Genomic DNA, 24,851 nt, shown 5'->3' on the forward strand with positions numbered 1-24,851 from the left:
TTCCGCGCCACAAGTGACATGCTCTGCTTGATGATTGGTTTATACTCACGTCAATCAATGCGAGGCACCAATCACGGACAACACCCAAATTGCATCATATCGTTGCATCAGGCTTCCCCTTAGCATCCGGTAAACGTGTGTGCCATTGAATAAGGACTGTACTAAACTGTAAGTTATTGGATCGTGTTGCTCGTTCGTGTTTGTGATTTTTCGTGTAGTTATGGCGGATGAGAGTGTGACTGATCAATTGAAAGAACTGAAAATGGAAGAAAAGAAGGTAACTAATCAGTGCACATGCAGTTAGCAGACTGGCTAATGTTAGTCTCATATCTGACATAAAGCATGTTGCTGTCAAAACATAGTGCATTTTTATAATTTCGCAGTCTAATAAGTGTCATTCAATGTTATCTATTTAAATTATGTACAATTTAGTTGATTTATTATGCTCTTGCTATTTATAGCTCTGCAGTTAGGCTTAGTTTCTGTGTCATATTAGGTGAAGTGACACGTTTGAGCTTTTTTTCCTTGTTGACATGAACAACTGAGTGACAGGTAACAGTAACAGCCAACGTCACACCCTTTCTTTCAGAATACTAAAGATGGAGGAAAGAAGAAAAACAAGAATGCTGCTGGAGATGCAGGTGGAAAGACTGAGGTCTGTTAAAATTATTTATTTCACACACTCACACTGAACAATGGAAAAACACATTACAATGTTATTGTAGGGTATCACACTGTATTGCATATCTTAATAAACTTGAAAGATAAATGTTTAATAAATATACTTGTGACTAGTATTTCACACATAAGTACAAAAAGGATGGGCTCATAATTTTAAAAACATTAAACATTAAAATCCCCAATAAATCAAAACTAACCATATTATTTTGTCAGCTTACGTGGCTAATTCGTGGTGAATAATTCATTTGTGCGTGTCATTTAGAAAAAAGACTTTGCCCTTTTAATTTTTAATTGAAATCTGAAAAAAAAACTGTTTGTTTTCAGCTTTATTCTCAGATTACGTGATTTTGAGGTAATGGGCCTGGCTAACATACTCAGTGGTGGGAAAAGAACTGAAAAATCATACTCAAGTAAAAGTACCATTACTTGCCCAAAAAATGTTGTGTGGGTAAAAGTACCTTTGGTTAATATTACTCAAAGTACGAGGAAAAATACCTTTCAAAAGTACTCAAGAATAGTGAGTTATGCTGCGAAAGGTTTATGCGTTTACATGTAATTTGTACGAGTGTCGGAGTGTGTGTAAACACAACATTGTGTAGTGCATTTAATTTTTGTTTAAGGCCATACAGTAAACATCCATCATCTAGTCATCAGTGAGATTCAGTCTCTACGTCATTGCATGTAAAGTATCTTCTTGGACACTTATAATGCTTCCAAACAGTTGGCTGCATGTCTTAAGGTTGTTTAGAATGATGCAATTTTAATTTCTATGTGCAGTTTGATTGGAAAGCAATCACAGGATAGATTTTTCTAATCCCCATAGACAAGAAAAAAATAAAGTAAAGACTGTAGGTTTAAGGAAAGTAGTGGAGTAAAAGTACAGATACTGCACTAAAATTTACCCAAGTAAAAGTACACATTTTTAAAACTACTTAGTAAATAACAATTTCTGAGAAAACAACTCAATTACAGTAATTTGAGTATTTGTAATTAGTTTTTTTACACCACAGAACATACTTAACCACGCTGTTTTAACTATCAGTTTGAAGAACAAACAGATAAAGCGAGTCTGTTAGGTTGTAATGACTCTTCTGAAACTCCTTTCCTGATGTTTCTGCATAAAATGCCTACTTTACTACATCCAATCAGCTCCCAGTAGAAAAAACAAGCCACACCCTCTGTTTGCTTATTTAAAATTCAGTTTCTCTAGGAACTGCATCACAATACGAAAAGAATAACAATCGCAGCTTCTGGTTCATGGGGACTTTAAGTGCTGAAGTGCTTTATTTTATATAAAACATACTCTTTAAAAAAATGGACAGAGTTTGCATAACAAGGCAATCATTTTTGTAACTTTCTTCTCTACAGCTGAGTCCTCCACCACAGTACATTGATGAGCGCCTGTCCATTTATAACAAACTAAAGGAAGAGCATGATGCCCTTCTGGCTGAGAAAGCAGCAAAAGAAAGCAAGCCCATCAAGATCACACTGCCTGATGGAAAAGTCGTAGATGGAGAGTCCTGGAAGACCACACCTTACCAGGTTGCCTGTGGGATCAGGTTAGTGGCTAAATTGAACTGCATGAGATATCCCATTTTGTGTGAAATCTTTTTTATTTATTTATTTATTTTATTTATTTATTTATTTATTTATTTACACAATAAATAATGGCTTAAAAACAGGCTTGCCTTGTTAAAGTGTGTTGGCTATGCAAATACACACTGCAAAATCTTAGTATTTTTCACTGTAAAAAAATCTTCAGTCAGTGTGTTCGGTCATTCAGTGTGTGTGTGTATATATGTCTAGTGCTTAGGATAATGGACACTTTTTACATTTCCAGGTTTCTCAGAAGAGAAAGTCCTCCTAGTTGGGTAAACTTAGAGTCCAGGGAATGGGAATAGGTGCAGTGAATTTTTACAATCCTATTTACTGAAATAATAAAAGAAAAGCTCCACTATGGTGTTATCAAGATTTTCAGAAAAAGCAAACAAATAGTTTGAGACTGATAACAGCAGCCAAAAGAGAGAATAACTTCAAATTTATTGTCCTGCCCCATATACACTCCATTTCAAAGGGCTTGCACAAGCCGTTTTTTACATTTATTTTTGTAATTTGATACAAATATCATATAATACATATAAATGTACATAATATATATTTTTAATTAAAATATGAATAACTTTTATGGATTTTAGATGCTAATGACCATTAAATTGGTTATAACAGTATTGTGAAAAGGATCCAATGAGTACAACCCCTTTTGAAAATGAATATGTTATCAATTTCTCACTGAATATAGCTAATGATGTTTGGTGCATTTAAACAAAACCAGGTTGCCTAACATCTTTAAGAGTAGAAAGATGATTCATTAAAATTGATACTAGTAATTGTAAAAAATTACGAATGACAAAATGTATTTACTGACATTTACTAATAATGAACAATACTTGTGCAGCATTTATTAATTATACTTCAGCATTTATCATTTTTTTATTTCATTATTATTTTTGCATTATCAAAAGAAAAAAATATGCTTTTTACATTAGTTTATGCACTGTGAGTTAACAAGAACTAACCATGAACAACTTTATTTTCATTATCTGTGGTCAACAAAGATAAGCATACTTTAATAAATGTATTGTTATAAAATGCATTAACTAGCGTTACGTAAAAGAACCATATTGTGAAGTGTTACCAACATAGATTAAAACTGTACTTTTTGTAAACGACAAAGCCTCTTAGTACAAAGAAAATATTGCTCTGTCTGTTTGAATGTATTGGCGTAGCATTATTGACTCAGTAGCCTGAATTTGTATTGGGATTGCCTGTTTGGCTCTGTGACAGATCACACTCTTCATAATGTGCAGTGGTATATTAGAAACCTAGACTAGTAAGCAAGGAAAAGTTTATTTTATATATTAGTGTGATACAGGTGAGTGGGCTTTATAAGCAACCTGCAGTAACACTCTGCTGCTAATTCACTAGACAATTTTTCTTTTAATCACTCATTGCTACAAATACTAAACATAATGCTTCGCTTATTTGACAATGCACTGCAAATTACGTTGAACTAAATCGCTGGCACGAATCTCATGTACAGTTGAAGTCAGAATTATTATTCCCCCTGTTCATTTTTTCCCACAACTTCTTTTTTAACAGAGAGAATATTTTTTTTAAACACAATTATAAACATAATAGTTTTAATAATTAATTTCTAATAACTGATTTATTTATTTTTTGCCATGATGACAGTAAATAATATTTTACTAGATATTTTTCAAGACACTTCTATACAGCTTACAGTGACATTTAAAGGCTTAACTAGGTTAATTAAGTTAACTAGGCTGGTTAGGGTAATTAGGCAAGATATTGTAAAATGATGGTTTGTTCTGTAGACTATTGAAAATATATATATCTTTAAGGGACTAATAATTTTGGCCCTAAAATGGCTTTTAAAAAAATAAAAACGGTTTTTATTCTAGCCAAAATAAAACAAATAAGACTTTCTCCAGAAGGAAAAATATGATCAGACATACTGTGAAAGTTTCTTCCTCTGTTAAACATAATTTGGGAAATATTTAAAAAAGTAAAAAAAAATCAAAGGTGGGCTAATAATTCTGAATACAACTGTATATTATGTATGTAAATCTCATGTTTAGCTATTTACTCAGTATATTTACAGTTACATATTTTTTCACATGTGTATGTTTATAATTATTATTATTTATTTTTTTTAAGTTTTAGGCTTGTTCTGTCATTGTCTGTTTATATCTACTGTATGTTTAGATTAGTATGTTTCTTTGAGACTCTCAATTCCTCTAAAAATCTAATAGGAATGACAGTAAAAGTGTATTTGACTCGACTTACTTGCTTTTATTGAACAGTCAAGGCCTTGCTGATAATACTGTGATCTCCAAAGTGAACAACGGGGTATGGGATCTGGACAGGCCCCTAGAGGAAGACTGCAGTCTAGTGTTTCTCAAATTTGACGATGAAGAGGCACAAGCGGTACGTTTATTCATTTACAAACAAATAAGTAGCACTTATATTGGCATGTACAGTAGAGGACATTCTACCAGAAATGTACTTTATCCACCCTTGAAATAAGAACCCAAATACAATGAATTAAAAAGTATTTCATTCCAGAAATTTCTGAAATGGACTGATGGTTGACTTCTGTGAGTTGTTCTGTAAAGGAATATGTTGTTCATTTGGTTCTCAGATTTTTGTTTTTTTTATTAAAAACAATTTACAAATGTACAAACCCTGCCATTGTCCTCAGCCAACAACCTACAGCTTTTATAGTTTTGTTATGCTAAAAACTGTTATTAAGAGAAAAAAAAAATTGTGAGAAATAGCAACGTTTAAGTTGTTTTCATTCGCTTCAATTGATTAAAAACATGAATTGATAAATAAATTCTACAAATAAATAATACAAATAAATTTACAATTGAAGATTTCAGATGCAAAAACTTTTAGGTGCCATCTGGAATTTTCTTCTACAATGAGCATTTTTCTCAGCCTCTTATGTTTCTTATTGGTTATTTCTTATTAAAAGTGATGAAAATAACCTATTTTTTGCCATAAATGTGGAATTACTGAATCAAGACATAGGAGCCTAATAAAAATGCTAATATTAAAAGAAAATTTCTGATGGCACTTAAAGGTTTTTGCATCTGAACTCTTTAATTGTCCCATTGTTTCAGTCAGTCCTGTCATATTTGCATTAAATTTAACATAAAATAAATGCAATACACCTTTAAGGCTATGACTCAAAGGACTTGACATTAATTTGAAGCTGACAGGGATCAAGGTTGCGCTCTTTCATTCAATTATATGATTTTGTGCTTGTTTTTGTATGATTTTTGAAAAAGACAAGCTTAAAGGTCAGACCCTGTTACATAATTTATAAGTAACAATATACATTTCTGGTAGAATGTCCTATAGATTCAGATAATACTTGCATTATATTTATGTACATAATGTTTTCTTTTTAGGTTTACTGGCACTCAAGTGCTCACATAATGGGAGAGGCCATGGAGAGAGTCTATGGTGGCTGCCTATGTTACGGACCACCCATCGAAAATGGCTTTTACTATGATATGTATCTTGATAATGAGTAAGTCAAACACATTTTCAGTTCATTTTTTAATGTTTATTTATTTTTTGAGAATGATTTAGATTGGAAGTTAGTTGAAGCGTAGTATTAAGCAGTAGATTACAGGTGTCGAATTATAATATCCTTCTCATTACTTCGGTTATCAATGCTAATGCAGGTCACTGCTGTTTCCATTTACCAATCGCTGATTAGAAATGTCAGTCTGAGCTTGAAAGTCATATTAATTAATCTGCAGCCTAGTAGGTCTTCAAGAAATAAATAATTTTGTTCTTTTTATTAATGTATTTTTCATTCCTTTCAACAATTACTTGACCTTTAATCTGACCGGCATCAGCGCAAAAGCTTTAAATAAACACGAAGGAAACTAATAAATGCAGTAATTTACTTGTTGAAAGGCAATTTATGCAAATGTTATTCATTTTGGTAATTTCACTGATGGGTTGGTAGTGCAGCTCTGTCAGGTCCACAACAGGTAGCTTTCTGAACATATTTTGCATTTCTCATACAATATGACTGCGGCTTGAAAAAGTTTCTTTTAGTTGGTGACATCTGTGAGGTGTTTGGTGTTCCTTTGCACTTTTTTTTACTTAAGAAGAGCTTATGTTTTTTTTAATGAAACCTTTGCACTTTACTTTCTTTATCCGCTCCGTTCCTCACCTGCTGGTTTGCAGAGGTGTATCGAGTAATGATTTCCCCTGTTTGGAGAACCTGTGTAAGAAGATCATCAAAGAGAAGCAGCCCTTTGAGAGGCTAGAGGTAAAGAAGGAGACTCTGCTGGAGATGTTCAAGGTAGGTGCTTCTCTTCTCTGAGAAAGGAATATAAGCTCATGCTATGAATAAACCCTTAACACCCGAGTGCCTTGAAATTCAGACCAGTGAAATCTGCGTCTCTCTTTCCTCTAGTACAACAAGTTCAAGTGCAGGATCCTGAATGAAAAGGTTACCACCCCAACCACTACAGTGTACAGGTATGGTTTTTAATCGCTTAAAAGTATGCCTTTTGTTATGTGTATGTTTTTTTTTATTATTGTTATTTAGTTTTACTGTTTTTACGTTTCTGTTCTGAAGATCTAAATGTCAGGTTTTTTTAAGACTTACATTGTCAAGGGAAAAATAGTCTTGTAATTTTTACATGCTTAATAAGTAAAGCTTCTTGACCAGCATGTTAACATATTTTTGATGGATATGCTGAGCACTTAAGACTGACATAAATAATGCTTAAAATTCAATAGTTCATTTTCTTACTTTAAATATCACAAGAATAAATTACATTTCAAAATACAATGTAAATATACACTCACTGGTCACTGTATTAGGTACACCTTACTAGTACTAGTTTTAACCCCCTTTTGCTTTCAGTACTGCCTTAAATCTTCATGGCAACCAGGTACTGGAAATATTTCTGAGATTTTGGTTCAAACTGACATAATAGCTTCACGCTGTTGCTGCATATTTCAGAATCCAGTTTGCGTTTTAAGACAAGCAACTTTTTTCCAATCTTCTATTGTCCAATTTTGGTAAGCCTGTGCGAATTGAAGCCTCTGTAGATCCGCAGTTTCTAAAAAAAAAAAAAAAAAAAAAATATATATATATATATATATATATATATATATATATATATATATATATATATATATATATATATATATATATATATATATATATGTATATATATATATATATATATATATATATATATATATATATATAGAGAGAGAGAGAGAGAGAGAGAGTGAACATTTTAAATAATAATGAAACTTGTAATATGACTGAATTTTATTTATTAAATGCATTGTTAAAATATATTCTGCTGTAGGTGTGGACCCTTGATTGATCTGTGCAGAGGGCCTCATGTAAGAAATACTGGAAAAATCAAGGCCATGAAGATCCACAAGGTATGCAATTGCATTTTTATTGATTTTCCTCAATATCCATGCAACATTTAGCAACACTTTACAATAGGGTTATATTAGAAGAATGTTAGTTAATGTATTTACCAACATAATGAAATGTGTACATGATGAATTGTGAATTAATTATTGTTTTTCGTTAAATTATTATTCATTCATTTTAGTATTTATTCATTTTTGCTTATGTTAACCAATGGAAATAAGTTATTTATTGTTAGTTGACATCAACTTACAGTTCATCACCTAATATCATCAAGCATGAATTGGAATTTTAAGTATTCGTTAGTAAATGGTAAACTTTGAAGAATAAATGCAGTATAAGTACTGTTTATTCTTAGTTCATGTGTTAGTAAATACAATAAGTAACAAACTAATGAAGCCTTGTTGAAAAGTGTGACCCAACATTTTAAAGTGCAACTTATTCACAATACTTATTCACCCACCACCACCCCCCCCCCCCCCCCCCCCCCCCACATGTACATCAGACATGTGATGCTAACAGCATAAAGTATAATCCCAAGTGATGTATATGATGTTCATCCTAGAATTCCTCTACATACTGGGAGGGCAAAGCTGACATGGAGAGCCTTCAGAGGATCTATGGCATCTCTTTCCCTGATCCCAAGATGCTGAAGGAATGGGAGAAGTTCCAGGAAGAAGCCAAGAACAGGGATCATCGCAAACTAGGACGGGTAAATAGTAAATATAGAAATGAGAAAATTGACATGCTTACTTCTGTACATAATCAGTATTCCGTTTATCTGAAATATGTCAATGAGATTTGTTTCATAAATTGACGTAGGTGCATGTAGAAGCACATGACTAAAATATAAGAAAAATATATTCACGCATTGCCCCCCCAAAATATGCAGAATGCTTTGTAAGCTATAATCCTCTCCTATAGATTATGTAAATGTTTCTTTATCTAAATACTTGGGTGACAGGAATTAAATATACTAATGGAACACACTACTGACTCATACATACTTTAAAAAAACAAAAAAAAAACTCATTCAAACGTGTGGTGTTGGAAGAGTTTTTAAATAATGTGAAACTATTAATGTGGAAGATATTTTTATAAAATTTAAAAAAGTTTACATGTTAATATTCATTGGGAATTTTGAAAAAATTATACAGTGCTCTGCATATATAAGTACACCCCTCACAATTTTATCTTTAAATTAATACAAACTCTGTTCTGGAGGGCCAGTGTCCTGCAGACTTTAGCTAAACTGTGCAGGACACTGGCCCTCCAGGACTGAGTTTGCCCACCCCTGGACTAGTCAGTACTGAAGCCAAATCTGGAACTTATCTAACAAAATAACTTACAAAAACGGTCCAAAAACTAGTACAGCCAATTTCATATGTTATTAAATATAAATACAAATTAAAAAAAAAGAGGAAAAATCAAGAGAAGCAAATATAGGAAAAATTTAGTTGAAATTTTGTATGTTGTAATTTTTATTTTTTTAATTTTTTGCTAAATTAAGCCTGAATTTAGTTGTATTATCTTTCAATTTCTAAATATGTTTGGTGAATTAATAATTATTTTAATAATGTTAATTCTGTTTTGTTTAAATGCACCAAAATACATTGCCTATATTCACTGAGAAATGGATAAAAATATTCATTTTCTAAATGGGGTGTACCCAATTATGCTGAGCACTGTATACATCAGCGATTCGTTTCTTTAATATCAGGATTTATAAATTGTTAGAAAGTTCAATACAGGGTTTGTGAGGTGCTGGAAATCCTTGAAAATGAATGAATTTTAGTCTAGTGTTTTAAAAGTGCTTATATTTTATACAAAGTGCTTAAAACTGTTTAAATATAATTGTTTTGCTTTTATAATAATTTATCTTACTAATAGATAATAATATAAATAAAGATACATTTTGTATGTAATTAATTTTTTTTTGCATGCAATTAAAACTCAAATCAGCACATGTGCCTGTAGGGTGATCTGTTCTATGTTTAGTTAATTTTTTTCTGCACATTTTTGATTAAGCAGTGGGAGAAAACAAAATGGATGGTCTTTACAACTTAATGTGTGAACCATGCATGGAAATAAAAGTTAATATAGGATTAAAGATGACACATTTAAGATGCAAATAAACAACACTAAATGCGAGTCAATTATAGTTGATTTTAGAATAATTAGTCCCCCATTGAATTTTTGTTTCTTTTTTAAATATTTCCCAAATGATGTTTAACAGAGCAAGGATATTGTCACGGTATACCTGATAATGTTTTTTTCTTCTGGAGAAAGTCTTATTTGTTTTATTTCGACTAGAGTAAAAGCAGTTTTTAATTTTTTTAAAACTACTATACGGTTGAAATTATTAGCCCTTTTAAGTTATATTTTTCTAATAGTCTACAGAACAAACCATCGTTGTACAAAAACTTGCCTAATCAACCTATACAGTCTAGTTAACCTAATTAACCTAGTTAAGCTTTTAAATGTCACTTTAAGCTGTATAGAAGTGTGTTAAAATATCTAGTAAAATATTATTTACTGTCATCATGGCAAAGATAAAGTAAATCAGTTATTAGAAATGATTAATGAAAACTATTATGTTGAAAAAATCTGCTCTGTTAAACAGAAATTGGGAAAAAAAAAAACGGGGCTAATAATTCAGGGGGGATAATTCTGATTGCAACTGTACATTTTATTTAAAGGGCCTTTAAAGAAACCTAAGGTCACTGTATAACCTGTATAAATACACAATTCAATAATTAAAAATCGTACAACATATACACAATTCAGTAATTCAAAAATAAACTGACAGCATAAAAATATAAAAAGATGATAAAATCCAAGGACATAATACAGAATGTAGAATGCAGTTATAAAGAGTAAGTTATTTTGAACCCATGAGTTTAAGGTCTGGATTTAAACAGAAGGAGAGAGTCAATGTTGCACATGTCAGGGAGGAAGACGATTCCAGAGTTTGGGAGCAGAGCGACTGAAAGCTCTTCTCCCCATATACTATACAGTACTATAAAAATATTTTAACAAAAAACATCTGATATAAATGTGATTAATTATTATATATATATATATATATATATATATATATATATATATATATATATATATATATATATATATATATATATATATATATATATAGTTTGCCACACCTGTAAAGTGCTGGAATTTTTTTTTGAAAATGCACCTAGAAAGTGCTTAAAAGATGTTTTTTTCTCTCTCGAAAGATGTGGAAAAAATATTTAAAAGCCTTTATTCACATGGCTAATCTTAAAAAAATGAATAAATTAAACTACACGCTTCGGCAGAGAGCTGCCTTCATCATACAATTCTGTATATCATTAGTAATTTTGCTTCATCTTTTGATTATTTGAATGTCCACTTTCTTAATAAAAGTAATGACTTTTTGAAACAATAATATAATATAATATAATATAATATAATATAATATAATATAATATAACCTAATATAATTTAGAGATTTTAAAACACTCAGACTGTAAAATACTAAATTGATGCTATGATCACCTTTACTGTATGCAAATAATTGTAATTAGAATTCAGCTGTGGACAAATGAATACAAAAATGCTTTTTCCACCGAACATTTGGGGGACAAAACTGCTCACAATGGTGGACATGTGGACGCCTCAGTGTGCTAATGACTCGGGCTCATTTGATGCTCCTTGTGGGGAGTCTCGGTACGGTGACTGAAGACAGGTCTGATAGGTGGGCTGAGGGGGAGAGAACGGGGACTGAGCCCATAAAAAGGCAGATGTCTGTCTCCTTAATGTGCCATCTGTTCATGGGCCCACTGATGGCTGCACAGGGAACACTTTGTCACAACAAAAGCAAGAGCGTAATCAGCCATTTGTCCTGTTGTTGTTGTTTTGTTTTTTTTCCTCTTGCTCATTTGAACTTTTTTTTTCTTCCCCTTTGTATCTATCTGTATTCTCAGATACATTTCAGATCTGCATAATTCTTTCTCTAACCTTTTAATGTCTACCCTTGCTCTCTTTCTTTCCTTTTGTCTTTCCAGGAGCAAGATTTGTTTTTCTTCCACGACCTGAGCCCGGGTAGCTGTTTCTTTCTCCCTAAAGGAGCATACATCTATAATACGCTGATCGAGTTTATTAGGGTGAGTTTCCCTCTACATTTTAAATTCATAGATCATTCTGTTACTACTACTATGCCAAAATCATCCATTAAAAAAATTTACAATAGCAAGACAACAAGAGTGCGAAGTGGAGCCGGGTTTTGCGAAGGTCTATTAGGATATGCTAAATTGCATTTTATGGAAGTCATGGTTCAGTAGACCATGTAATGGATAGGTTGGTCCACTTCAAGGACCCCATTAATTATCGTGGGCTAACCGCTTGAATATTTATGCATTTTCACTGACTGTTTTCTTGTTCTTTGGTACTTTTTTGTCATGTAGAGTGAATACAGGAAAAGAGGATTCCAGGAAGTGGTCACACCAAACATCTACAACAGTAAACTGTGGCAAACCTCAGGACACTGGCAGCACTACAGCGAAAACATGTTCTCCTTTGAGGTGGAGAAGGAGATCTTTGCCCTCAAGCCTATGAACTGCCCTGGACATTGGTATGTAATCTTTCTAATTGTTCGTTTGTGACATATGGCGTTTAAATAAATAATATTAGTATTTTCAGATCCAAGCCTGACTTGAGAAACTAAGGCTGCGTTCAAAAGCTTAGGGTGCTGACTTGTTGACCAATCAGACAATGGGCTCTATTTTGACGGTCCATGTGCAAAACGAAAAGCGCAGGGCGCAAACGCATTCAGAGCGTGTCATAATTCATATTTTCTAATTTAAGGACGGGAAAATCTGCTTTGCGCCGTGGCGCATGGTCTAAAAGGGTTGAGTTTATTTTCTTAATGAGTTATAGGTGTGTTTTGAGAATAAACCAATCAGAGTCTCATCTCCCATTACCTTTAAGAGCCAGCTGCGTCGCGCCATAAGCGCATTTGATATTTACATGACGTAAAGTAAGTTCACTTTCGCTTTTGCTCTCGTGGATAGGGAAACCTTAACGCACGATATCAGTTAGCCTATAAATAATTAATTTAGTTTAAGCGCAAATATTTTTTTCAATACTATTTCTAAATTTCATTTATTTCCAGCAAACGAATAAATGAACAATAATAACGAAGTGTGGTCAAAATACTGAGTTATTTCTAAATACACCTGCTCTACCACATATTGTCTAAAACCTGACAGGTGGGCAAATCTAAGCTTGTTTTTAATAAAACAAATATAAATATGGATATAATAAATAATAAATAATACTGCTAATAATAATAACATTATACAAAAGCAAATTGAATTAATGAAAAAGCCTCCCGAGATGAAGAAAGTAAAGGCAGTGGTTTTTAAATTAATATGAGAGATTAATATGTTTTGTAATATTTTAATAATTTATATTTATATCCTATATATATCCTTATTATTTATATCCTTAATATATTATATCTTTTTCATATGTAAAGATATTTGCGTATTGCTCTACATTTTGTGTGTAGTGTGTAAGCCAGGCGCACTTTGCGCCAGACAATAGACCAACTTTGTTATAGTCTAAAGAACAGACTATTTACAGTTTCTCAAAATAGCAACACGCCAAAACACGCCTGCTTTTTTAGACCAGAATGCCTATGGGTGCACATATGAGCGCAAATGCATTTGCTATTTAAACAGTGTGGCGCAATGCCGAGCTGAAAGTAGCAAATAACAATTGCGTTGCGCGTTGCGCTTGCGCCATATCGCGCCGGTTGTATGGTAGGGCCCAATGACTCTTAAGGCAGCGTATTAACACAAAGGCACCTTTTTACACCTTTTTACACAAAGGTACCTGATTTCAAACAGACTTTTGAGACAGCGTAATGATTTAATCACATACAACTAACATGAGAAAGCTTTGGTTATAAGCAGTCCCACACTGAATCTACGCGTGTGGAAATCTGCAGATTTTTAATTCATCATTTAGTCTATACATTTACTTTTGTAAATGTGTGTTAAATTATATTTATTAGTTTTTAAATTAATTTCAGTAATATTATTGGCTAATATGAAAATTTTCATATGATTTATTTACAATATAGTTTTAGTAATATTTTCTGTGTTTTTAAATCTATTATTAGCCTTTGTGAGACTTGCTTTGTTTACCAATTAAGCGGATCTAATTGAATTTGTATTGTAAACATTAAATAAAAGTTAAGAAGTTTTTTTTTATTTGATATATTAATTTATTTTAAATTTTTTTTAGTTGTGATACTCCCAAAACCTTTTCGCATAAATCCAGATTTTTTTTACAAAATTCTATGCAGAAACAGGAAAAAATATCTGCAGATTCTGTCTAGCCCTAGTTATAAGTTATATTTGCTCACCCCAATAGTTACTTCTCGAAATTTCATAAAAAAATTGATAACTTTTTAAAAACATACATTTACAAAAATGACTAAAATGGCTCTTTGAGAGTCTATTTTATTATTTAGTTCAAATATTACAAATGGAATGCACAGGATTATGGAATACCGAGGGCAGTGAAGTGCACATAGGCTGTGTTTGAAATTGCATACTTGCCTTCTATATAGTACGTAAAAAACAGTATGTGATATGAGTAGTATAATCAAATTCATAGAATTTGAAAAACAGTAGGCAAGAAGCATGATGACTTTCTATATTCGCAAGATTCTGAAGTGTACTTACAATGGATTATACGCTATGCCATAATTCCACACAAGATAATTCATGAATGGGAGTTAAGCAACGCAACTGAGGTGGGTAGGTTGTGTGATTATGACAAATGGTGGATGTAGTATGTTCGAGTTCCATTCAGACTTCTCATATTTATATTATATAGTATTTAGGGCTGTGCATTTAATCGAAAATCCGATTTCGATTTTGGCTTCTAACGATTATGAAAAATCATTAATCGAGATAAACTATTATTCCATCATATACGGCCCCCTTTTCAGTTGTACACATTTGTTGCTCTGCAAAGCTCAGTTCCATGTGAAAATAACTAAAAGCATGTACTGTTATGTAACTTTTGCAGCACGGGATGCGCATTGTTCATATTTTTAAAAGCTGTTGTGTGTGTGTGTGCACGCCGCGGATATGGCCTCGGACAGGCTCGCGCTTAGTCTCGGACAGCAGAGCACACACATCTAACGCCATCTTAATGTCGGCGCTTTAATGGTTAAATACATGCACATTTGTGTCAGAGGTGTTTAAGGATTATTCATATTAACTCTCATTTGTGTAATAAACAAACAAGTTGAGAATCAAAAGACATGTGAAAGAGAAACCATATCAGAACCGCACTATTCTTAAAGTGACAGCTTGCAATATTTCTGTGGCCAACTGTCTTTATTAATAATCAAAAAACAAATGGACAAAATCCTTCACTGCTCTTGACTGAATGACTTTTGTAGCTGAAGTGTTTTTTCTTACAGTGAAGATTCTTAAAGCACAGTTTAAACAAAACCGATTTAATAACTCATTTCTAATAAATGATTTCTTTTATCTTTGCTATGTTGACAGCACGTTATGTTTTACTAGATATTTTTCAAGATACTATTATTCAGCATAAAATGACATTCAAAGACTTATTTAGGGTAGGCAAATCATTGTATAACAGTAGTTTTTTCTGCACTCAAAAATTATATATTTCTTAAAAAGGCTAATAATATTGAGCTGTTAAAATAGGTTTCAAAATATTTAAAACTGCTTTTATTCTTTCCAAAATATAACAAATAAGCCTTTCTCTAGAAGAAGAAATATAGGAAATACTGTGAAAAATCCCTTTGTTAAACATAATTTGGGAAATATTTATATGTAAAAAAATTCACAGGAGGGCGAATAATTTTGATAATCTGATAATTGTGATTACAATTATGAACAAAGTAATCGTGATTATGATTTTTCCCATAATCGAGCAGCTCTAATAGAATGTACTTTTCTATCGGTCGTGTAGTACATACTCGAGTTGTAGACAGTTTCTGACACAACCATAGACTGCCTTAAAAATATGATCAGAATATAGCATCTACGGAGAAAGGATGTGAAGCAGAATTTGGATTCAGACATTTCTTGATACCTTTCTTTTAGAATACTGCATCAAAAGACAGCATTTTAGAGCTTTCAGACACAGACACACCTTAGCCATTTTCGACCACTGTGTTATTCATAACATTCACACGTTGAAGTAATCTTTCATGGTGTAACTACAGTATCTGGAGTTGTGGTATCTCCTAAAACAATTTTCTAATGATTCTTAACATATGAATCACTCTGACCATCTTACAGTATGCATAAAATAATATTAAAATTATTATTTTCAGTAGTATTCCAACACATTATACTTGTACATTAGTATAATTTGCTTGTGGCAAATGAATATAGTTTTCTGAATTAAAAACTGATATGTGACATCAAACGTAACGAACAAATCTTTACTAACATATTGTTGTTTGTATAAAAGGCAGGACAGTGTTGCTGAATTATACATGTTTGGTAAAGAAGATTTGGTAAGGAGAAGATTTCTCAGAGTTGTTTTTTTGTTTTCTAGTCTGATGTTTGACCACCGGCCACGTTCTTGGAGGGAACTTCCCCTGCGTCTGGCTGATTTTGGGGTTTTGCATCGTAATGAGTTGTCTGGAGCTCTGACTGGCCTGACAAGAGTCAGACGCTTCCAACAAGATGATGCTCACATCTTCTGCTCGATGGACCAGGTGTTTTACTGTTGAATGAACAATGCTTTTTGTCATTTGTTGTTTTCAGTGTTAACACTGAAATGCTAAGAATTTAGGGCAAAGATGAATTGTACCATTTGCAATAATAAAAAAGTACAAATGTACAAATAGGATTTTATATACAGAGAAAGATATTCAATGCAATAAAAGCATCAACTTTATTCTTTAGATAACTTGTTGAAAATTTGTCAAATACTGACGAAATAATGTTTTGTCAACATTCAGCACAACAGATATGATAATGTATTAATATTTAAATTTTATATATAATAAAAAAATCTATATTTATATATTTTTATATATATATATATATATATTTTTATATATATATATATATATATATATATATATATATATATATATATAAAAATATATATATATATATATATATATATATATATATATATATATATATATATTTTTTTTTTTTTTATTATTATGTCATTAAATTATCTTTGATCCATAATTATTATTTTTATTTACCGATCTAAATGTTTTAGAATCCTGCATTTCTTTTTTAGTGCATTAAAGGCATTTGCTTTATGAGCTTATGAATTGGTTTAAACTGAAATCAGGAGTTTATTCTTTGTTCCCCTCTTACCCCTGTCAGATTGAGTCTGAGATCAAAGGTTGTCTGGACTTCCTGCGTACGGTGTATGATGTGTTTGGCTTCACATTTAAACTCAACCTTTCCACCAGGCCTGAGAAGTTTCTAGGAGAACCTGAAGTGTGGGATCAGGCTGAGAAGGTAAAATTCACTACTGTCTCAATCACTCTCAATTTTGGAGCTGATAGCACATTTGTTTTTTCTTTGAGGTAATGTTTGTTTTTGTTTTTTAACGGAATTTTCTTAAGTTCAGCACGGCTGCAAAAATAAAGTAAATAACAGTTATATTAAGTCATAACTTCCGTCACATATTTTATTCTAAAAATATTCAGTGCTCAAGAAATAAAATCCCCCTTAATCAATATTTTTGTATACACTTCTTTTGTGTACTAGTTCTAAGTTCTAAGATTGCTTCTAAAAAAATTTTTTTCTTTAATAAATGGAAAATTATAAAGAATATTTTTTTACCTTTTATAATTTGTTTTATTGAAATATTTACACAGGGTTCCCGCGGGTCCTTAAAAAGTCTTAAAATGTCTTAAAATTAAAATCCGGGAAATAAAGGTCTTAAAATGTTTTAAATTTTACCGTAAAGTGGCTGTAGGTATTAAATTTTTAGCTGGTGTGTTTAATGACAATAGGGAAGCACAGTGGTCCACTGTAAAACATCTAATAGTTGATTAATTTAGTGTGTGTGAAACAAGAGAGAAATGACAGTCTCCATGATTTTTTAGCTTTTTACGGTAGGTCGGCTACAGAGTACAGACGCTTATGTTGGGGGGACATTGCAGCAGCGAGTCATAGCAGGTCCAGGTTAATCCTTGCATTGTTTGCAGCTCGACCTAACAATGTTACTAGTTCGGACTAGAGCTGATAGTCTTTGTTGGGGTCGGAATTTACTTTTATAATTTTAGACGTAGTTGTGCCGGGCTTGGGCTCGCGCAGTAAATGAACAGTCATGTGATTTCGATTAGCGCAAGGAAGTAATCAAATTGTTTGTTTCAACATTGAAATCCATCTCTGCAAAGGTGAAACAAATGATGACGGAGATGTCAAAGAGAGCGAATTTTGTCAACGGTCAGGCCAGCCGCCAGTTTAATTCAAACAGTCATTCTAGCCGCTCATACACTGCGTATTACGGTAGAGCACTAAGGAGCAGTGTCCAGCGAGCTGACAGGGAACATGATGAGGTCACTCGCTACATTGAACCGCTATCATGGAAAATGAAATGAATGTTCTTGACTGGTGGAAGATGAACAAACAATCCTACCCAAAACATGCTAAATTAGCCAGATCAGTAGTGCATCCCGGCCAGTACCAGCAGCAGTGATAAGGTGTTCAGTGCCGCTCAGTGAGCGCAGGACTGCACTAAAGCCATTTACATTGGATTCAATAATGTTCACCCACAAAAACACATAGCCTAATCTTGATGAGTAAAGAATTTCATATTATAACTAAATATTAATAAAATCATAATGTAGTCAGAGTATACAGGCTGATGCTGGCATTATTTTATTATTCAGCTTCACCATCGCCTTATAGTGAAGTGAAGTGGCAAAACAAATCTCACAGAGCCTTTATCTTAATTTCGTTAGTGCCAAATATCCGTCATCATTTATCATTTATTTTAATTCATTTGCGAAGAAAGACTTATTTTTATTGGTGCGTTGGCCAATTTAAAGGCTAAGTGTATGTACCCAGGCCTATTTAGAGTGTTGAGATGTTAAGATCTTACAGAGGGCTTATTTTATTTTTTTGTCCCAACTTGGCCTGTAGCCTATATTATGAATAAGTAATGTTAACCCATATAAGCGACTCATTCATGAGAAAAGACAAACGAGCTGTGTGCATGTGCACATTTGGATAATGTCGGGCTACAAACGGGTTCAGGCTTTTAAAAAGCTGTCAATCAAAATGTACTTGTCGCGTTCAGGCTCTATCGGGCCTAACTTTTACAGCCTGATTACAGCTCTAGTTCAGATGCCACCCCACAGTCAGCTACAACAGTTTCATTTCACCACCAGACACCCAAAAGGCAGGTACTGTTGGTTATCCATACTGTGACCAGGCACAATTTTTTTTAATCTAGCGAGAGCATTAAATTGAGTAGCCTATTCCGAAGAAATTATAAAATTTTGGGGTCTTAAATTATGTTTGTTGAGGTCTTAAAAAGCATTAAATTTTACTTTTAAAATGGTGCAAGAACCCTGTTACATTTGAAAAACTCAATGCATTTCTGAATAAAAATATTGCCTTTTTTCAGAAGAATTCCAATGAAATCCAAGGTTTTAAACCATAATTTAAATAGATTGTAATTTTACCACCAACAAGTCATATCATCAATGTGCAACAATGTGTTTTTTATCAGTGTTCAATACCTCTTGCAATATTCATGATTAATTGTGAATGTTTAGCATCACTTCATTAAGCTCTTATTGTTTTAGCAACTGGAGAACAGTCTGAATGATTTCGGAGAGAAATGGGTTCTGAATCCTGGTGATGGGGCTTTCTATGGACCAAAGGTACAAACAAATGAATAAAGAATTACCTGAACACTTTGTAACATAAATGACTATCCTCACAATTATTTTGTCTTTTTCTGTGGTACAGATTGATATCCAGATAAAGGATGCCATCGGCAGGTATCACCAATGTGCCACCATTCAGCTGGACTTCCAGCTGCCCATTCGCTTCAATCTCACATTTGTAAGGTGTGTTTACTCAGTGAAACATTACAGCCTGTGTACAATAATGAGTGTAATCAATAAAATTGAGTGCCTGAAGGAACATCCAGGGGCTTGATTTCAGTTCCTTGTACAACAGTGACATTTTGTGGTTCTATTTGATTACTGCACTGCACGTTGTTGATCTTTTAAACCTCATCTCTCTTCAGTCATGATGGTGATGACAAGAAGAGACCAGTGATCATCCACAGAGCCATCCTGGGCTCAGTGGAACGGATGATCGCTATCCTGACAGAAAACTATGGAGGGAAATGGTACGGTTAATAGGAAGGCTCTCACATGATGATATTTATTCCTAACTCTGCTGTATGTTCGCATAAAACATACGCCTGATTTTATTTCCCACAGGCCACTTTGGTTGTCCCCGCGTCAGGTGATGGTGGTTCCTATTGGACCCACCTGTGATGAATACGCCCAGAGAGTAAGTTCTGCTCACTATTCATCAGACATTAGTAGCTGTTAGCTCTGATAATTTAGCTTAAGAAACATTTTGAATTATTGTCAGTGTTGTAAACAGATGTTATGATTGATATTTTAGTGGAAATTTAGTTTAAATTTACGTCGTATTCTTTAATGAATAGAAAATTCTAATGAAAAAGGTTACTTGAGATGTAAATATTTAGTAGCATTGTTACAATGCCTTTACACTTGATCAGTTAAGTGCATTGTTGCTTATTAAATTTTAATTACATTAATTTATTTCACTTTTAATTAAATAGTATTCCTAGTATAACTCCTTCTCTTTATTGTCATTGCTTTACAAAAGGTGCACTTTTTTATGGCTGATACTTATTTTATTAAACTTTTGACAGATTCTGATACCGATTTTTTTTACACTTCCTCCCTTTTTTTTTTTTTTTTAAATAGATCAATACAAATTGATCATGATGTAAATTAGCATATTCATCTAGTGCTTTTAGTTCATTCACAAGTGTTTTTAATAAAAAAAAAAAATAATTTTTAAGATTTAATATTTAGTTTAGAGCCCTGCAGCAAGCCTTAAATCTAAGCCCTGGCCCAAGACGCACAGGCTATATGTCTTTTTTCTGCAAAACAGCGTATACTGTTACAGCTATTAAAATAGACCAGATATGTATTCAATTGAAAGTTGATGTTTTTTCATTTCATTTTATTTTTTTATCAGAATAATTTAGAGAAATGTTTGGAGTCTTTTTTATGTAAGTGTTACTTCTTTAAGTGATATCTATATCCAAGCGGTATGTGGTCCACAGTGAGTTTACTCAATTTACAAGTTGTGCATTGTGCATAAGTAGTAGGCTCATTATTTAAAGTTGTCAGTATTTAAAAAATTGACCAGAAGTTTGCCTTTCCTCTAGCATTTTTTCACCAAGTTCGCCATTAGCAATTTTTCTCTTTATGTTCTCCATTGCACGTGGCTGGAAATCTCTATGTGCAAGGCATCACTGGCACTTCCGGACCGCATGCATTAGATCTCATTAAGTGTTTTTGAAAAAGTTTTTTTTCTAAACTAGGCCCGAAGCCTGATATGCAGGTTAGCTATTATGTGAAAATTGTCCCAAAACCTCTCTGTCTGTCTGTCTGTCTGTCTGTCTGTCTGTCTGTCTGTCTGTCTGTCTGTCTGTCTGTCTGTCTGTCTGTCTGTCTGTCTGTCTTAATGTGCTGTAATCAGTTTGTAAATATATTTGCTCATTAATAATTTCATACGTTGTTCTTCTATAATAAGCATGTTAAACATTAATGTGTATGCTGCTCACAGTTTAGAGTAAATTGGTGTCTGTCAGCTCTGATTCTAACATGAATTACAAGACCGTTATTAGAATTAATTAATTAATTAGAAACCTTTGTCACTCTCAGGTACAAAAGGAGTTCCACAAAGTTGGTTTGATGACGGATGTGGACTTGGACCCAGGCTGTACTCTGAACAAGAAGATCAGGAATGCTCAGTTAGCTCAGTACAACTTCATTTTAGGTGAGTGATCCAACATAACTTTTTTTTTAGAAAACCCTTTAGATCAGGGCTGCCCAAACTCAGTCCTGGAGGGCCGGTGTCGGGAAGAGTTTAGCTTCAACATTCCTCAACACACCTGCCAGGATTTTTTCTGGCAAGCCTAGTAAGACCTTGATTACCTGTCTAAGGGCCTTGGTATATTTCAAACAAAGTTATTTTTCGATCTTCGTTTGACAATAAAAAGAAGTTTAAAAAGGCTGAGTGACGGTGTACTGTTTCCGAACCGTACAAAACCCTCATGTGCTCGTCTGGTTTGTGCTTTTAAAATCTATACATCTGTACCAGCGCTGCTACTCAACCCTCTAGTGTATTTTTGTTGCTATTGGTGTTGTTGTGCTGGATGTTTTCCTCCTACCTAACTATGAACTACAAGAATACGAAGTAAGTTATTGAAGGCAGAGTTTAAGAACAAACTCATAGATTGCATTGTCGTCACTGACCCAATGGTAGCTTAAAGGTGTTTAGGATCAATACAAACACCCCCAAAAACTTTGCTTTGGTGGAGTGCTGAAACAAACTCAATGTTTCTTTTTTTGTTACGGCCGAAAATTACATTACATCATTTCAGTTCTTTTTTCAATTTTGTTTGAAGTTTACCAAAGTCTCTTTAAGGCAAGTCATTTCACTCAGCGGCCGTCTTTGAAACGCCCCTCGGGCAGTGTGCTTGGGCATTCTGTTTGAATGGGGAAACATCAAATTCTCCAACATTTTATGCCAAGCTTACTATTAAATTTCATATTTGGAATCACGAGTAATATTAAGCAACAGATGTCTCTTTAGTTTAATTTTAAACGTTTTAAATCGAACAAAATCTGCAGAAACTGCTACGTCAAACTACGTCTAAGTTGAGCCCCTCCCCTGGAGAATCGTCAGTCTATAGTGATCGATGATTGGCTCCTGTACTAGAAGGCGGGGCTTCATTCATCATATTGGCTGTTAAATATGGTGAATGAAAATAGTGAAATATTTGAATGGCTTTTTCCCATTCAAAACTATACGAGTGACACGTCTTGTGTATTTTATAGCAGTGGTTCTCAAACTGTGGTATGTGTACCACTTGTGGTACGCGAAGGAATCAAATATGTCATATGTAAATGCTACATATATTTCAAAATTTATTACAAATTATTTATATATGAATATGATGACATATAGCCTATATTTATGAGGTCCAGGCAACATTTCCAGGTGTTGATGAATTTGCCACTATATGTTAATACTTTTAATTTAAGTACAGGAGTTTTCTTTTTTACTTTTTATAAACAGTAACCTACCATTTTTACTATTAACAGCACATTTTAGTTTAAATGTTGATGGGTTTTTTTTGGTTTTGTTTGTTTTTTACATACAAGCACAGCACAGTGTTCATGTTCAGACTATTTATAATGTTTAAATGGCTGACACTAATTAATATTTTTAATAATAGTAATTCATCTGACACGTTTTTAATCTGTGGAGAGCTGTAGCTGCTTTACTAGGCCAACTACGCTACTGTATTTCAATACTGCCCTTGGTACTTGGAGAGACAATTTTTTCTGAGGTGGTACTTGGTGAAAAAAGCTTGAGAAACCACTGTTTTATAGTATTTCAGCATACAGGGGTCTTAAGGTGTGTCTGATTGCAGTTGGCCCTCCAAGACACCCCTGGTTTAGACAGTTTTAAAATCTTGGTGTTCTCCTGTTTACCAACATCAATTTATGCAAACATTGTAACTATCTGCCCGTATATTTATTTTATAACTGACAAAGTAAAGGTCACCAGTATAGTTGTTTCTTTAAAAAGCAAGCACTCCACAAACTCACAGAAAATTACATTTTCTAAAATTAAATAAAAAGATGTTGAAGGCACTGTTTGTTGAAACAAACTTCCTGGAAACACTGCTTTAACTTCATCACAATGACAAAATGAGCACAGGAAAATTTAAAGTGGTAAAAAAAAGCAGAATTTTACAAAGCATCTGGCCATAGTGAATATGTTATGTTTGCACTACTTTGTAATTCACCAGCATCCTGTTGACATGCTAAAATTATGTTGTTGTGATAGTTTTAATATGATGTTATACAAGTTTTGTTACACATCGGAAATAATACATTGATTTCCAATTCACAAGTTAACTCTTAAAAAGATAGTGTACCAATAAATGAAAATTTACTCACTTTTTACTTATTCTCAAGTTGTTTTAAACAAGTAGCAGTCGTTATTGAAGTGTTTTTTTTTCTTTCTGTTGAACACAAAAGAAGACATTTTGAAGAATGTTAGAAACCTTTAACCATTGATTTCCATAGTAGGAAAACTAATTCTTAGAAAATCTATGGTTACCAGTTTCCAACACTTTTCTAAAGCACTTAGTTTTGTGTTCAACAGAAAAAAGAAACTCAAACACTGAAACAATTGTTTTTGTGTGAATAATCCATTTAATTGCAGCTCTTTTAAAAGAAAACCGTCAGCTGCAGATGCATAAAGTGATCGTGGATTAATTGTGATCTTACCTTTCACAATTTTCAATGACAGTGGTGGGTGAGAAGGAGAAGAGCAGCGACACAGTGAATGTTAGGACTCGTGACAACAAGGTGCACGGAGAGAGGAGTCTGACGGACTGCATGGAGCGCCTCAAACAGCTGAAAGCCTCCAGAACCCGAAACGCAGAGGAAGAATTCTGATCTCCACAAACCTCAACTCTTACTTCACACGCCATAAACTCAACACACCACTGGGCAACAATGTGGTGCTCTAGATCAGCCGTAACCTCTCAGCTGGATCAGTGTGTTATTCAGGGGCTTCCTTTTTAAATCACTGACAATACTGTGTAATGAATCAGTCAGTTGTCCTAAAGTCTGTAGATCTGATTTACAATACTTTGCTTTCAAATCAACTGTAATATTAAATATTCTGGGAATGCTTATTCGTCACATAGCCATAGTTGTTTGTTAGAGGAAAGAGGCTTTTCTGTCGATGTATGTGGATAAGGAAAAATGACAGTAATGTCTGGAAGTGATCCTGATGTGTTAAAGAAATAAAAAATAAATATTTCCAAT

The 24,851-nt window shown here is 33.2% G+C and overlaps 1 protein-coding gene across 4 annotated transcripts; it reads left to right on the forward strand.

The window, feature by feature from the left end:
* Positions 1-101: 101 nt before the first annotated feature.
* Positions 102-24,851, forward strand: tars1 (threonyl-tRNA synthetase 1). 4 transcript variants are annotated; one of them, XR_012405859.1, is made up of 19 exons: positions 102-277; positions 590-655; positions 2,050-2,240; positions 4,566-4,689; positions 5,679-5,800; positions 6,472-6,589; positions 6,704-6,768; positions 7,617-7,695; positions 8,256-8,402; positions 11,740-11,838; positions 12,139-12,305; positions 16,292-16,454; positions 17,086-17,607; positions 17,647-19,604; positions 19,693-19,793; positions 19,976-20,080; positions 20,175-20,247; positions 21,663-21,777; positions 24,328-24,850. XR_012405859.1 is itself a non-coding variant. In XM_073950197.1 (19 exons), the coding sequence occupies exons 5-19, from the start codon at positions 5,706-5,708 to the stop codon at positions 24,474-24,476; spliced, it is 1,692 nt and encodes a 563-aa protein (XP_073806298.1). In that variant the 5' UTR covers positions 102-168; positions 590-655; positions 2,050-2,240; positions 4,566-4,689; positions 5,679-5,705; the 3' UTR covers positions 24,477-24,850.

This window comes from Danio rerio, chromosome 5 (genome assembly GCF_049306965.1).
Source record: "Danio rerio strain Tuebingen ecotype United States chromosome 5, GRCz12tu, whole genome shotgun sequence".
Classification (NCBI taxonomy): Eukaryota; Metazoa; Chordata; class Actinopteri; order Cypriniformes; family Danionidae; genus Danio; species Danio rerio.

Coding starts and splice junctions, on each gene's coding strand:
- tars1 (XM_073950197.1), top strand. CDS start 5,706: ATGGGAGAGGCCATGGAGAGAGTCTATGGTGGCTGCCTATGTTACGGA. Junction 6,590..6,703: donor CTCTGCTGGAGATGTTCAAG/GTAGGTGCTTCT, acceptor TCTTTCCTCTAG/TACAACAAGTTCAAGTGCAG. Junction 19,605..19,692: donor GGGCTTTCTATGGACCAAAG/GTACAAACAAAT, acceptor TCTGTGGTACAG/ATTGATATCCAGATAAAGGA.